At 46.3% G+C, this 12,137-nt stretch overlaps 7 protein-coding genes across 7 annotated transcripts; 1 reads left to right on the top strand and 6 right to left on the bottom strand.

The window, feature by feature from the left end:
* Positions 1-1,124: 1,124 nt before the first annotated feature.
* F5147DRAFT_677547 (uncharacterized protein) lies at positions 1,125-2,961 on the bottom strand. The gene is made up of 7 exons (XM_041436128.1): positions 2,765-2,961; positions 2,628-2,730; positions 2,555-2,575; positions 1,911-2,495; positions 1,717-1,848; positions 1,549-1,663; positions 1,125-1,468 (listed from the first exon to the last, which is right to left on the bottom strand). Exons 2-6 carry the CDS (start codon positions 2,728-2,730, stop codon positions 1,554-1,556), a joined length of 951 nt encoding a protein of 316 aa, XP_041296590.1. The 5' UTR covers positions 2,765-2,961; the 3' UTR covers positions 1,125-1,468; positions 1,549-1,553.
* A 478-nt stretch (positions 2,962-3,439) lies between these two features.
* On the bottom strand, positions 3,440-4,609 carry F5147DRAFT_677544 (uncharacterized protein). The gene is made up of 6 exons (XM_041436127.1): positions 4,587-4,609; positions 4,481-4,526; positions 4,385-4,425; positions 3,923-4,268; positions 3,741-3,860; positions 3,440-3,685 (listed from the first exon to the last, which is right to left on the bottom strand). The coding sequence occupies exons 4-6, from the start codon at positions 4,212-4,214 to the stop codon at positions 3,591-3,593; spliced, it is 507 nt and encodes a 168-aa protein (XP_041296589.1). The 5' UTR covers positions 4,215-4,268; positions 4,385-4,425; positions 4,481-4,526; positions 4,587-4,609; the 3' UTR covers positions 3,440-3,590.
* Positions 4,610-5,886: 1,277 nt separating this feature from the next.
* On the bottom strand, positions 5,887-7,215 carry F5147DRAFT_834485 (uncharacterized protein; the record flags this gene model as incomplete). The annotated part of the gene is made up of 6 exons (XM_041443914.1): positions 5,887-6,017; positions 6,073-6,126; positions 6,182-6,313; positions 6,375-6,971; positions 7,026-7,043; positions 7,098-7,215. 6 exons carry the CDS (start codon positions 7,213-7,215, stop codon positions 5,989-5,991), a joined length of 948 nt encoding a protein of 315 aa, XP_041296588.1. The 3' UTR covers positions 5,887-5,988.
* A 114-nt stretch (positions 7,216-7,329) lies between these two features.
* Positions 7,330-8,794, bottom strand: F5147DRAFT_677539 (uncharacterized protein). The gene is made up of 6 exons (XM_041436126.1): positions 8,641-8,794; positions 8,572-8,589; positions 8,475-8,516; positions 7,919-8,425; positions 7,713-7,859; positions 7,330-7,657 (listed from the first exon to the last, which is right to left on the bottom strand). Exons 1-6 carry the CDS (start codon positions 8,762-8,764, stop codon positions 7,551-7,553), a joined length of 945 nt encoding a protein of 314 aa, XP_041296587.1. The 5' UTR covers positions 8,765-8,794; the 3' UTR covers positions 7,330-7,550.
* A 225-nt stretch (positions 8,795-9,019) lies between these two features.
* Positions 9,020-10,014, top strand: F5147DRAFT_649809 (SCO1/SenC-domain-containing protein; the record flags this gene model as incomplete). Its single annotated transcript, XM_041433374.1, has 4 exons — positions 9,020-9,220; positions 9,278-9,374; positions 9,433-9,627; positions 9,683-10,014. The coding sequence occupies 4 exons, from the start codon at positions 9,020-9,022 to the stop codon at positions 10,012-10,014; spliced, it is 825 nt and encodes a 274-aa protein (XP_041296586.1).
* An 84-nt stretch (positions 10,015-10,098) lies between these two features.
* F5147DRAFT_429966 (B18 subunit of NADH:ubiquinone oxidoreductase) lies at positions 10,099-10,655 on the bottom strand. The gene is made up of 4 exons (XM_041429800.1): positions 10,510-10,655; positions 10,357-10,440; positions 10,288-10,302; positions 10,099-10,237 (listed from the first exon to the last, which is right to left on the bottom strand). Exons 1-4 carry the CDS (start codon positions 10,587-10,589, stop codon positions 10,183-10,185), a joined length of 234 nt encoding a protein of 77 aa, XP_041296585.1. The 5' UTR covers positions 10,590-10,655; the 3' UTR covers positions 10,099-10,182.
* Positions 10,648-12,007, bottom strand: F5147DRAFT_630350 (uncharacterized protein). Its single transcript, XM_041432769.1, has 4 exons — positions 11,751-12,007; positions 11,356-11,700; positions 11,118-11,301; positions 10,648-11,058 (listed from the first exon to the last, which is right to left on the bottom strand). Exons 1-4 carry the CDS (start codon positions 11,921-11,923, stop codon positions 10,789-10,791), a joined length of 972 nt encoding a protein of 323 aa, XP_041296584.1. The 5' UTR covers positions 11,924-12,007; the 3' UTR covers positions 10,648-10,788.
* Between the last annotated feature and the right edge of the window lie 130 nt (positions 12,008-12,137).

Raw genomic sequence — 12,137 nt, 5'->3', positions numbered from 1 at the left:
GGAAATCAAATGGACCCACACGAATCACATGCTCAGGCTTCCAAAGATTGGGATCCTACCGCAAAGCGAGATATGAGTTGTAGGGTTAGAAAGACTGATCACGAAAGTGACCCACAGGCTTGTGCAAACAGGAACCATCACACGGCACACAAACTGAGGATGGCACGACCCCAGGCAGCTGCAGGAACCTAGCTCAGTCTGATGGCAGAGTCATAATGCGGGCGCAAGTACGAATGATAATTGAAAATGCTTCCAATAAATTCGAACCCAGTTTGACCAGTCTATCTACATCTGAAAACCCAAAATCCAGAAATGAGTCTTCGAGGCGCCTTCTGGGAGCATTGTATGAGAGAGCCATACTCTATCCCAAGGGCTGTTGGGGTAAAGCAAACTTGTTGGACGTAGCTATTTTGACGCGGTCCTGCCGCGCCTGCCGCGGTCGTGACGCGCATGTGACGCGGCATTGACGCGGCACTGACGAGTCTTGAATATGTTGATCATTAACTTCGAGGATTCAAAGTGTTTGGGATAATTTTGAGATGAAGGTTACAAGACTAGAATTTAACGCTTAGTATAGATAGCAGAGCGTTTTACAAAGCGAAGAAGTCTCCTAAGACATATATTTGACATATATATATTATTGATTCTCCGACACTCAGATATTCCGAAGTTCCGCTATCCTCGGCTTGACGACTAAAGATGTGTTCGGCTTGTCAACATAACATATGAAGTTGTTTGAAGTTTGAACATGATCTGTACCCTACAGTGCTGCGTCACAGGCGCGTCACGACCGCGGCAGGCGCGGCAGGACCGTATCAATTTCACCTGGTCCAAACTTGTTTCTGTGCCGTTCCAGCTGCCGTTCAGCGCTCAGCGCTTGAGATCTCATGCACATGGGTTGTTAGCTTATGACTTTTTTTTGGCCAATTTTCAATCATGGTCACGAGAGACTTCCCCCCAATATTCACGCAGGATTTTTGGAGGCCTCAGTGTATAATTTGATCTAACTTCTCGAGCTCGTGCGTCTCAGATCACGCGTCATTAATCATTATGTGTATAAACCTACGACGGTTAGGTCCTGGACCACAGAAGAGGCATCCCAGTGCTATAACATTAAAGGTAATGTTACTGTGACAGTGCAAGATTCAACAGAATTGCGGGATGTATTGTGCGTCATTTTGGCAGGTCATAAGCAAGTGCCGACATGAGAAACTGTGAAGTCAATGTGTCCAATCTTGAGTCACGAAAAACAGAGTGCGTGACCCAATCGATCTAGATAATGATGCTTGGTATTAGCAAACTGAGAACTGATATCAGAGGTCTTGCAAAAGGACCGAAGTAAATGGTGGGTCCTGGGTTGCTCGGAGGGCTGTGTCGAACATTAATTTCACCTCATGGGTACTCGCTACCTATCATGGATATATGCCGCTGACGCAACAAGCGAACTTCAAGCGTCAGAAATCATGTACTACATGCAAGTAATATTTGTACAAACGTGACAGGGTTTCAGTCATAGACCATACATTCACGAATCACGGAGCCTCGCACCAGTTCTACAGCCGCGCTCCTCCCATCATAGCGAAGCGCTGAAGCATCGCGAACCAGCTGCCCTTTGGCACAGCGGGGCCAAATAACCACCCTTGCAACCATGCAGCAATTCCACCTAAAGATGTTATAAACATTATTGTGTTACAACTATACAAGATCGGATCGTACCCTTCATTGGTCCCAAAGGTCCAAACCCAACAACGCGGAGAATCGTGAGAAGAATCCCTTCGGCAAATAGCATGCTAATCACAATGCCCGAAAGGGCCCACACGAGGTATGGATGCTGCTCGCTAACGTCTCCTGTATCATCATTTGATGTTAGGTTGTCAACATTCCGGAATGGTCAATTATCTGTGACACACCAATGGTCACGACAACGTGTTTGACCCCAGTCTTGAGGGAACCTGTGAGACTTCGGAGAAGTTCATTGCTCACTCCGAGTTTGCCGGCGACCTGCAGAAAACACTCCTCGACACGATCGAGAACCGTGTTCATCATGTTCATGCGCTCTTCATGACCGGGAGCTTCATCGGGTGGCGGAAACCGTTCCTTGAGCTCCTCAAATAAGACACTGAAGGTGTTTCCAAGGTCTTTTAATACGGTGCAGAGAGGAATGCCGCGTTGTTCTGCGGCTTCTTTGATGACTTGGTAGAGTGTCGTGGCTGTGCCGACGACACTATCTACAGCCGCCCTCAATTCTGCTATCTTGTCGGAGGGATAGAATTCCCTGGCACGCTGGAAAAATTCATCTGTACAACCCTTGGTATTTGGAGCGAAGCCTGCAGCCTTGTCCCAGCAGGACTTTCCAACACTTGGAAAGGGCAATCCACCGTACAACATGTATGCTGAAGCAGGTAATGATCCAAGTTTTTCCGTCAGGCTGCCAACTGTTGCAGCGCCTTGGCCGTATACCGCGCCCGCGACTTGTGATGACTTGTCAAAAAGTGCTGTCAATCAATTCTGACATCAGTATATGATTTAAAACAGTGATTTCAGTTGGACGTACACTTTCTCACTACTCCCCATCCTTGTCCTAGGTTAAAATGTAACATTCGTCGTGAGATAAGAGTGCAACAAACCTGTCTCGGTCACCGCGCTTTTATCAGAAGAAGGTGTGCTTTCTTCAACGTTGCCAGAAGTAACTGGTCGCAGTGTTGATGCCAGAGTAGAGAGCCAATTCATTGCAGTATAGTGCTTGGATAGATGACCGCTGGCTCAATTGGGCATATATATGCGAGGACCAGTGCGGGATTCGAGGATTCGATTCACAAAGTCACTTATGTAACAAGTTGACTTCACGGCATGAGGCAACATGCAGGTCAACATAACCAGTAAACCTTAAGCTTGAGATAGGCAAACGTCTTGATCGTCGGCCTGTGAACTTCTCAGCTAATTTCAATATTATGGTCAGAGGCTTCCCTCTAAGGATTTTCGAAGCCTCACTAGTGTATGATTTGATTTCTCAAGTTCGTGCGTCTCAGACTACGCATCACTAAGAGGCATCCCAGCGCTACAACAAAGGTGACGTTGCTATGAGAGTGCGAGATTCAACAAAATTGTGTGCACTAGTATTACTGCCAAGTTTGATGGAATTGCGGGATGGGATGGTGTGACATGTTTGCAGGTCGTAAGCAACACTGGCAGTGAAGTCAATGCTGTCTAGTCTGAGTCACGAAAAGCAGAGTGCGCGGCCTGATTGAATCTTCAAGTTGTTGGATGGTATCAGCAAATTGACCGGGACTGAGCAGTGAGTACCGATATACTGATATTGGAAGCCTCGCGCAAGGACCATAGTAATTGGCGGGTCCTCAGTGGGTTGCCTGGAGGGCTGTCTCAAACATTAATTTTACTGGTCACAGGGTGCATGAAAACCCTATGGATATACGACACTGATCAACAAGCGAATTTCAAGCATATGTATCAGAAATCATGTACATGTAAGTCATATTTATACAAACGTACTAACAGGTCTCGATCGACGGTAAGTTCAGTCATGGATCATACACTCACGGAATCTCGCTCCAACTCTACAACCACGCTCCTCACACCATGGCGAGGTGCTGAAGTATTGCGAACCAGCTACCTGCTGGGACAGCCCCGCCAAATACCCACCCTTGCAACCACGCAGCAATTCCACCTAAAAATGTTATAAGTATTGATGCGATACAACTATACAAGTAACAAAATCGTACCCTTCACTGGTCCCAAGGGCCCAAACCCGAGAATCGCAGGAAGACATTGGGATAATATCATGCCAATCGCAATGCACAAAAGGATGGCCACGAGGTATGGATGCTGCTCCCAAATATCTCCTGTATCATCATTTGATATGAGTTTATCAACGTTCTGGAACACTTGTTTATTCATGACACACCGATGGTCACAACAACATATTTGACAGCCGTTTTGAGAGGACCTGTCAGACTTTGAAGGAATTCCTTGCTCACTCCGAGCTTGCTGAAGACCTGCAAAAAACACTCCTCAACACGATCAAGAGTCGTGTTCATCTTGTCCATGCGCTTTTCATGGCCGGGAGCTTCGCTGGGCGGCGGAAACAGTTTTTTGAGCTTTTCAAATAGGGTGCTGAAAGCGTTTCCAAGGTGTTTCAATATGGTGCAGAGAGGAATGCCGCATTGTTCTACGACTTTCTCGATGAATTGGTACATTGTAGTATAGTGCTGGGATAGACGAGGGCCGTTGGCTCACTGTACAATTGGGCACTGGACATATATATAGGTGTGAGGAACTTCTGCAGAATTCGATTCACCAAGTCACTTATGTGACAGGTCGATAATCGAAGCGGCGTTCATGGCCTCGAGGCAACATTAACACATACCTAAGCCTCGAGGCCTTGAGGGTGTGTGTGTACATCAAGCACTGCAGTACGTACACGTAAATGTGCAATTGCAGGGCGGAAATCAAATGGACCCACACGATTCATCATTTGGCACATGCTCAGGCTTCCAAAGATTGGGATTCTACCCCAAAGAGAGATGTAAGTTGTAGGGTCAGAAGCACTGATAACGAGGGTCACGCACAGGCTTGTGCAAACAGGAACCGTCACACGCTATGCGGCACACAAACTGAGGATGGCGCGACCCCAGCAGCTAGCTCAGTCAGATGGCAGTAGTCGTAATGCGGGCGCAAGTACGAATGATAATGAAAATTGCCCAGGTGACTTGGTAGCAGTGTTATTTCACCACACTGTGGGAAGTAGAAACAATGAATTTCAGTGGTTCGAGCACTGAACCAATGAGCCTCAATGTGTGTAACACTGAATCCAGCGAGCAAGAGTATTCATTGTTTCGGCTAATACCATAGATTTCATTGCCAGTGTGAGCACTCAGTGGTGTAAACAATGATATGTGACTATGAAATATGATAGATAAGACAATAAAATCTGGCGGTTAAGCCAATGAATTTTAATGGCATGACACATGAATTTCAATGGATCACCAAAAAAAATGGGCGCGACCTATGAAATGATGCGGAGAAAACAACAAAATGTGACAGATTAGCCAATGAATCTCAGTGGTGTGAGATATAAATTTCATTAGTGAAACTGACTTGGTGGAATTGTCGCTCTTCCTCGGATAAGGTAGACATGTTGGCATTTATTTGTCATGTGACGGTTGGATATATTTGTATTATTGTTGATATATAGAATGGTCCTGTGGCCTAGCGGTAACAATGATGCAGCTATCATTGTCGGAGGTCTTGGGTTCAATCCCTGCCAATGCCAAATTATCCTGGGTCAAATGCTATGTGCCCACGTACTATATGCCTGTGGCCACCCATAACCTGGTGCTATATTCTTTTGCTAAATACATATACCCTATCAAATTCAATGGTTATGTCATCAATAATCAGTGGCCGCACCATCGAAAGTCAGTGATTTGCCGCATTGAATTCAGTGGCCATGTCGACAACAATCAGTGATTTCACCACTGATGTCCATTGTCTTTTCGGGGGATTCAATGGCCGTCGATTCATTGCGCTACCTCATTGGTTTCAGTGGCTCTCTCTATTGACTTTCAACGTTTTCTCCTACTTAAATTCATGGGTTTTCCTTTCCATAGTGACCATACCAATCTATCTATCACCGGTTTGCCTCATAGGCGGACTGGTCAGGAGCATACCGAATAATAGTCAGACTCCTTAATCTATCGAGGAGCCATCCTCGGCTACACCACTAGTGAACGTTTGAATGTGCGCCTTCGGAATCGTGTGAGTGCCATCAAGGAACTTTGGCATCAGATCTACGCATGTCTTATCCACTAAGGATATTTGTTTGTCCCCAAAACCGAAAAGCGCCTTGCATAGGTCTGGACACTCGACGCTAGATTCAGTTTATGAAGATGGCACAAATGTTCACGAGATATGAACCTTTAATTACAGACATCAGAGACCCCGAGGTTTTTGATCTCATGGATCAATCATCTACACGACTGGCATGCCGCATTGAAGCCCTTTAAAACATTGCACCTCTCATGGCTATGCGCTGAAGTATCGCAAACCAATTACCTGCTGGGATAGCCCCACGAAATAACCACGCTTGCAACCATGCAGCAGCAGTTCCTAAAGTCATCACATCAATGGGGCTGCTCAGTGCCGCAACCATATAAAAACATACCTGCAATTGGTCCCAATGGCCCAAATCCAAATATCCTGAGGGCTGAGAGAAGAAGCCCCTGTGCAAATAGCGGGGCAATCGCAATGCTAAAGAAGGTCCATGCAAGCTGAGGGTGCTGTTCGTAAAGGTCTCCTGTATTATATTAAAGCATCAACGTCCGAGAATGGTTCAATACTTGTGACGCGTCACGTACCGATGATCCCCACAATATGTTGAACACCTGACATGAGAGAACTGGTGTGATTTTTCACGACTTCTTCACTTGCTCCATACTTGATGGCAACCCGTAGAAAAGTCTCCTCGACACGATCAAGAACTGTGTTGATTATGAGAGTACGATTCTCATGACCGGGAGCCTCCTCGGGTGGCGGGAATTGCTCTTTAAGCTCTTCAAATAGGACCTGCAAGGTATTTCGAAGTTCTTCTAATACTGAATCGAAAGGAATTTCGCGTTGTTCTGCGGCTCCTTTAACGACTTGGTGCAGTGATGTGGCTGTACTGGCAACACTATTCACAGACTTCTTGAACTCCGATATCTTCGAGGGATAGAGTTCCTTGGCATGTTGGAAGAGTTCGTCTATATTCCCTCGGATATTTGAACCGAGCCCCACGACGTTGTCCCAGGACTCTCCCGCACTTGGAATGTGCAATCCATCGTACAACATGTATGCTGAAGCAGACAACAAGTCGAGTTTTTCTGTGAGACTGCCAGCGCCTTCATGACTGAGGAGGCCATCAAAGTGACCGCGTAACGTTCCTGCAACTTGCATCGACTTGCCGAACAATGTTGCTGTTGACACATTCTCATTAAATAATTGAAAATGGGAGCTACGGATGTACTCACACTTCACTAGTCCCCATCCTTTTCCGAGACGAAATCAAAAGTCTCATCTCTAGAGACCAAGAGGCGACATACCTCCCTCGTTGGCCACCTCTAAACTTTCATTGTCGTAAGAACAAGTACTTTCCTCAATGTTGCTGGACACGACAGGTTGCAGTATCAATGCAACAAATGCTAGAATAGAGAACCGCATCGCAGCACTAAGACTTGTGAATAGATGGCCTGACGGTTGACTTTTTTTCACCGCACCAATCACATGGACCTACCAGGACCCACACGATTCACACGCCTGGCCACGCTATCAGTATCAACTGCGAAAAAAAAACAGGGAAGGTCAAATAGACTGCTTGACTGGGTTGGATCCTAGGCTCAATTTCGTGGATGCTCGAGCACATTTACAACATGTAATCTGGAATACACTTGAGGTATCAAAAATCGTCCCTTAAGTATAAACATAAAAACAGACCCCGAGGGTTTTCCCTGACATGAAACAAACGACTGCTGAAACCCGAACAACTTCAATGATACTTAAAGCTTTGTACTCATCATGGCTAGGCGCTGGAGCACCGAGAACCAGCTACCCTTTGGGATAGTGGCACCAAATATCCAACGTTGCAACCACGCAGCAATTCCACCTAAAATATCGCAGTAATATGCTGCTCAGCACCGCAACAGTATACAAAAGCGTACCTTTGATTGGTCCTTGCCGTCCAAATCCGAACAAACGGAGAAGTTGGGGAAGAAGCCATCCACTGATTTCGATCTCAGGTAATAAGATATCAATCGCAACGAGCAAGAGGGCACGGGCGATGACGGGGTGCTGTTCGACAAGGTCTCCTGTATCATTTAATATTATGTCGTCAATGTTCCAGAATGGCCAGATGATCGCGACGTACCTGTGGTTACGGCAACCTGTTGAACAGCGAACTTGAGAGAACTAGAGTCACTTTGCAACAATTCTTCGCTGACTCCGACCTTGGTAGCGACCTGTAAAAAACTTTGCTCAATGCGATCGAGGGCCGTGCTGATCATGATTGTACGGTTGTTATGACCAGGAGCCTCGTTAGGTGGCGGGAACATCTCCATAAGCTCTTCGAATAGGACAGTGAAGATGTCCTCAAGTTCTTCTGTTACGGAGTAGAGAGAGACGCCACTGTCCTCTGCAGCGTCACTACAGACTTTGTGCAGTACAGTGGCAGTGGCAGTGACGTTAACCATAGATTCCCTGAACTCCGCGAGCTTTTCGGATGGATACAGCTCCATGGCGTGATGAAAAAGCTCGTCACTATAATCCTTGACATATGGACCGAGCTCTATGATTTTGTCCCAGAAAGACTCTCCCGTGTCTGGAAATTGCGATTCGTACCACGTGTGTGCTGAAGTAGACAAAGAATCAAAATCTTCTGTTATATTGTAAGCAGCCTTAAGGAATGAGTAGGTGATCAAATTGACCGTGTATCGTGTCTGTGATTTTCGAGGGATTGTCAAATAGTGCTGTCAATCATTTCCGACGTTAGGAGGTGATTGAAAGCGAGTAGTCCGTACTCACATTTCACCGCTCCCCATCCTTTTCCTAAATTTAACTTGATGTTCGTTGTAAAATAAGAGTGCGACCTACCTTCCTCGATGATGTTTCTGTTGGACTCGGAGGAACGTACGCTTCCCTCGATGTTTCTCGAAGTGATTGGTTGCAGCGTTGCGGCAGTTGTCAATGTCACACATGCTAAAGTAGAGAACCACATGATTGTTGACTGTCAACAGTGGTTGCAACGTTGGAGTCTTGGACCTACAAGGACTTGATTCTTTATGTAACAGGTTGAAGCTTCGAAATGATGGGAACCTTTAGTGACTTCACGCAGCACGTTGATGCACGTTTAACCTGAGAGCACCGTGACCCCATAGCATAGCTAGTAAGTACTAAGCATTGCCAATGGCCATTAATCCCGTGCAAAAATTATTTGTAAATGGTAGCGATGTTGAGATGTTGAGAATTATATATGATTGTCAAGCTCGACTACTTTTGGAACTTCGACCTGAAGATGTCAAAGCTCTCATCCACGTATTTCAGGTCATTGCGGCCCTGTTTGCCAGGTCGCAGCATTCAATGCCAACGACAATCTATATGCATGCGCCATAACAAAGCAACAGCACCTGGCAGACGTTATTTTACGTCGGGGGCGGATAGGGCTGCTGTCGGGGTACGCTTCTTTAGCTCACCTGTTATCGTCTGTTCACATTCTTGCATCTGATCCCAGGTCTTTACGCCAACGGCTGCAGCTCTATTCGTTGCAACCGGCATTGGTTTATTTTACTACTTCCGTTATGAGAAGCAAAAGCTCCTTGAACAACGACGTACGTGCCTCTCCGTATTTCACTTATTGAAAGCTTTTCAAGAAAAATATTCATACAGAAAAGGAGCTCGAATCTCGAAGCGTCGGACGACCGCATGTGGGTGGTCCCTTCACGCTAACGACCCACGAAAACAAGCCTTTCTCTGATAAAGACCTCTTGGGGAAATGGAACTTCGTCTACTTTGGTTTCACCAACTGTCCTGACATATGTCCTGCTGAATTAGACAAGATTGGTTCAGTCTTGACTTCTCTAGGTTCGTGTTCATAAATCACTTCAACCACGGCACGCATTTACCACATCAAATACAGAGAAGGATTATGGGACGATCTTCCAGCCCGTATTCATCTCCGTTGACCCTGCACGCGACTCTATCCCTCAAATGAAGACATATCTTGCAGACTTTCACCCTCGTATCATCGGTCTCACGGGTGACTATGCAACCGTGAAAACCACATGCAAAGCCTACCGCGTCTACTTCTCCACCCCGCCTAATGCAGATCCCAAGGGTGACTACCTCGTCGACCATTCAATATACGTCTACCTCATGGATCCAAATGGGCAGTTCGTTGAAGCGTTTGGGCAGAGCAGTACACCAGAAGAAGTTGTTGAAGCGGGTAAAAAAGGAAATTTCAGAGTTTGAGAAAGAGACAGGGAGGAAAGTGTAGAACTCCAGCACATAATAGCATCTTGCCTTCAGCATATCACACCATTCATCTATCTTGTTGCATTGTTTGACGTCTCGACATCGATTGACATGAAGCGTTCTTAAGAAAGTCTTCTAGATGATAGCTTCGGTAGCTTCTGCAGTCTACTCTGCCTGCTGGAGTTCCAGTTTTGACATTTTCTTCATCCTCCGCATCATGCTGTAGAAAAATGAGCTTCATATGTGTAGGTACGAGGTCGAAATGCCTACTCATCGTATTGGCACCTGTTGGGTGTATTGGTCAGACCCTCAACAGATAAGAGTAGAGATTTAGCTCACTTCTCATAGCCGTGGCGCTCATTCTCGCAAGTCCAAGGTAAATAATAGTTTTCTCTCCGACAGGTATTCAAAGGTATCAAGAGTCTGAAGTATCACGGACAACAGTATTGTGGGTCATAAGCTTTCAACCAGAAGGGTAAAGTAGGTACGTACGCTGAGCACTGATCTCTCCAAGCCAAAGGCACCTTGGCCGCCTTGAGCTCCTCTTGGGATGCAGTGAGTGATGATGGCATAGAGGATTTCAAGAAGACGTCAAGGGAAGAATCTGAGGAAACGAACGGACTCGGAATGAGGTCGAAGTGGCTGTGCCAGTTGTTATGAGTATTTGCTCAGAGCGCTCAGCACCTGAGCGCCAATATCAAACTAACAGCCGTTCGAGAAATCGGAGTGTAACTCGGAGGAAAATACAAGTAAGAATATGTAAGCTTGGTACTACTGTCCCCCCTGTTCTTTTTCCTCTTGCTTCATACTCATCTGAATCGCCCGAGCAATTGCCTCTTCTTCATCCATATCTTCGTCTTGCTCCTCACCCATGTCAACATCATTGCGTTCGGACATGGCAAGAGCTTGAGCGAGCATGGCCTCTTCATCCTTGTCTGCCCCTGCTGATTCCGCTTGAGGCGTGGCATCGGTAGCCGATTGACGTGTTTGCTCTTCCGCTGCCTGGCGAGCTTGTTCTTCTTCCATAGACATGCGAAGGGCCTAAATAAAAATAAAATGTCAACAAGACTCCATATTCGATGTCAGAAAAAGCAACGCACCAATGCAAGTTCAGGGTCCAAACTCGGGTCAACACCAAATTCAAAGTTGGCACCACCAGAACCCGATGCACCACCGACGTCTCCCATCGCCTCTGGTGGTATCCCCCGGTCTTCCGACAGAATCGAGGAAGAAATGATCACATCTGACAATAGATGTGTACCAGGTGGTACGGACACCAGATGTCTAAATGACCAGGCGCATTAATCTACGCACGCATTCTGACAAGGTGACACTCACGAGTTATCGCTATTCGTTGTATTTTCTACGAAAGCCTTGAGGACATTAGTTTCCTCCTCGACGCCGTCACCAAATGCAATAAAGTCAACAGCAACATTGTTCTTCTTCAATCTCTTTGCGAGCTTCACCATTTCCCGCTCATCCGCTCCCTGTCCTTGTAGCGGAGATCCCACAAAGACTATTATCCTCTGGCGCAGATTCTTGTTCTCTCGATGTTTGAGGGCAAGCTGGGCAATGTTAATGGCAGTAGGAATATCTATTGACCCGCCAATTTTCGATGATGTTACATGCAAGGCCTTGATTATCTGTCCAATGTCTTTCGAATGGGTCACGAGAACCTCGGGCCTGCAAGAAAACATTAGCAATCGTAGTTTGCACATGTAACTGAGTTGTACCCTTTGCTAGCCATTGTCATGACGCCAACAGTGTTCTCTGGATTTGAATCAATCTTGGTCTGGAAGATGGTCTTGACAGCATCAGACTGGGCTTCGAAGCGGGATGGGATATAGTCTCCATTGCGCATGTATTCTGAGTTGTCGATTATCATCATCGTTGCCTCGAGCGGCATCTTGGCTGAATTTAATTAAAGAAGGGAGATATAAGTCTTTGGTTGATTGCGCGACGAGCAGTGACGCGTTCTGCTAGAAAGCTATCGTCTTCATTCGGAACCCTAACCACAAGTTGTGCTGTTACCTTATTAGCACTCACAACTGACATGGTCGTTAACGTTGACACGATTACTTTCATTCCCCTACCGCACTAGCTAGGAGGAGACTAATTGT

The sequence above is a fragment of the Suillus discolor genome, assembly GCF_016758755.1.
Source record: "Suillus discolor strain FC423 chromosome Unknown F5147scaffold_9, whole genome shotgun sequence".
In the NCBI taxonomy this organism is placed as follows: domain Eukaryota; kingdom Fungi; phylum Basidiomycota; class Agaricomycetes; order Boletales; family Suillaceae; genus Suillus; species Suillus discolor.
This window is presented reverse-complemented; position numbering and strand designations above follow the sequence as displayed.

Coding starts and splice junctions, on each gene's coding strand:
- F5147DRAFT_677547 (XM_041436128.1), bottom strand. CDS start 2,730: ATGAATTGGCTCTCTACTCTGGCATCAACACTGCGACCAGTTACTTCT. Junction 2,576..2,627: donor AAGCGCGGTGACCGAGACAG/GTTTGTTGCACT, acceptor ACCTAGGACAAG/GATGGGGAGTAGTGAGAAAG. Junction 1,664..1,716: donor ACCTTTGGGACCAATGAAGG/GTACGATCCGAT, acceptor TAACATCTTTAG/GTGGAATTGCTGCATGGTTG.
- F5147DRAFT_677544 (XM_041436127.1), bottom strand. CDS start 4,214: ATGTACCAATTCATCGAGAAAGTCGTAGAACAATGCGGCATTCCTCTC. Junction 3,861..3,922: donor ATATGTTGTTGTGACCATCG/GTGTGTCATGAA, acceptor ATGATGATACAG/GAGATATTTGGGAGCAGCAT. Junction 3,686..3,740: donor GCCCTTGGGACCAGTGAAGG/GTACGATTTTGT, acceptor TAACATTTTTAG/GTGGAATTGCTGCGTGGTTG.
- F5147DRAFT_677539 (XM_041436126.1), bottom strand. CDS start 8,764: ATGTGGTTCTCTACTTTAGCATGTGTGACATTGACAACTGCCGCAACG. Junction 8,426..8,474: donor AATCACAGACACGATACACG/GTCAATTTGATC, acceptor ACAATATAACAG/AAGATTTTGATTCTTTGTCT. Junction 7,860..7,918: donor ACAGGTTGCCGTAACCACAG/GTACGTCGCGAT, acceptor TAAATGATACAG/GAGACCTTGTCGAACAGCAC.
- F5147DRAFT_429966 (XM_041429800.1), bottom strand. CDS start 10,589: ATGCCATCATCACTCACTGCATCCCAAGAGGAGCTCAAGGCGGCCAAG. Junction 10,441..10,509: donor TGGAGAGATCAGTGCTCAGC/GTACGTACCTAC, acceptor GTGATACTTCAG/ACTCTTGATACCTTTGAATA.
- F5147DRAFT_630350 (XM_041432769.1), bottom strand. CDS start 11,923: ATGCCGCTCGAGGCAACGATGATGATAATCGACAACTCAGAATACATG. Junction 11,302..11,355: donor ACAACGAATAGCGATAACTC/GTGAGTGTCACC, acceptor CTGGTCATTTAG/ACATCTGGTGTCCGTACCAC. Junction 11,059..11,117: donor TGGACCCTGAACTTGCATTG/GTGCGTTGCTTT, acceptor ATTTTTATTTAG/GCCCTTCGCATGTCTATGGA.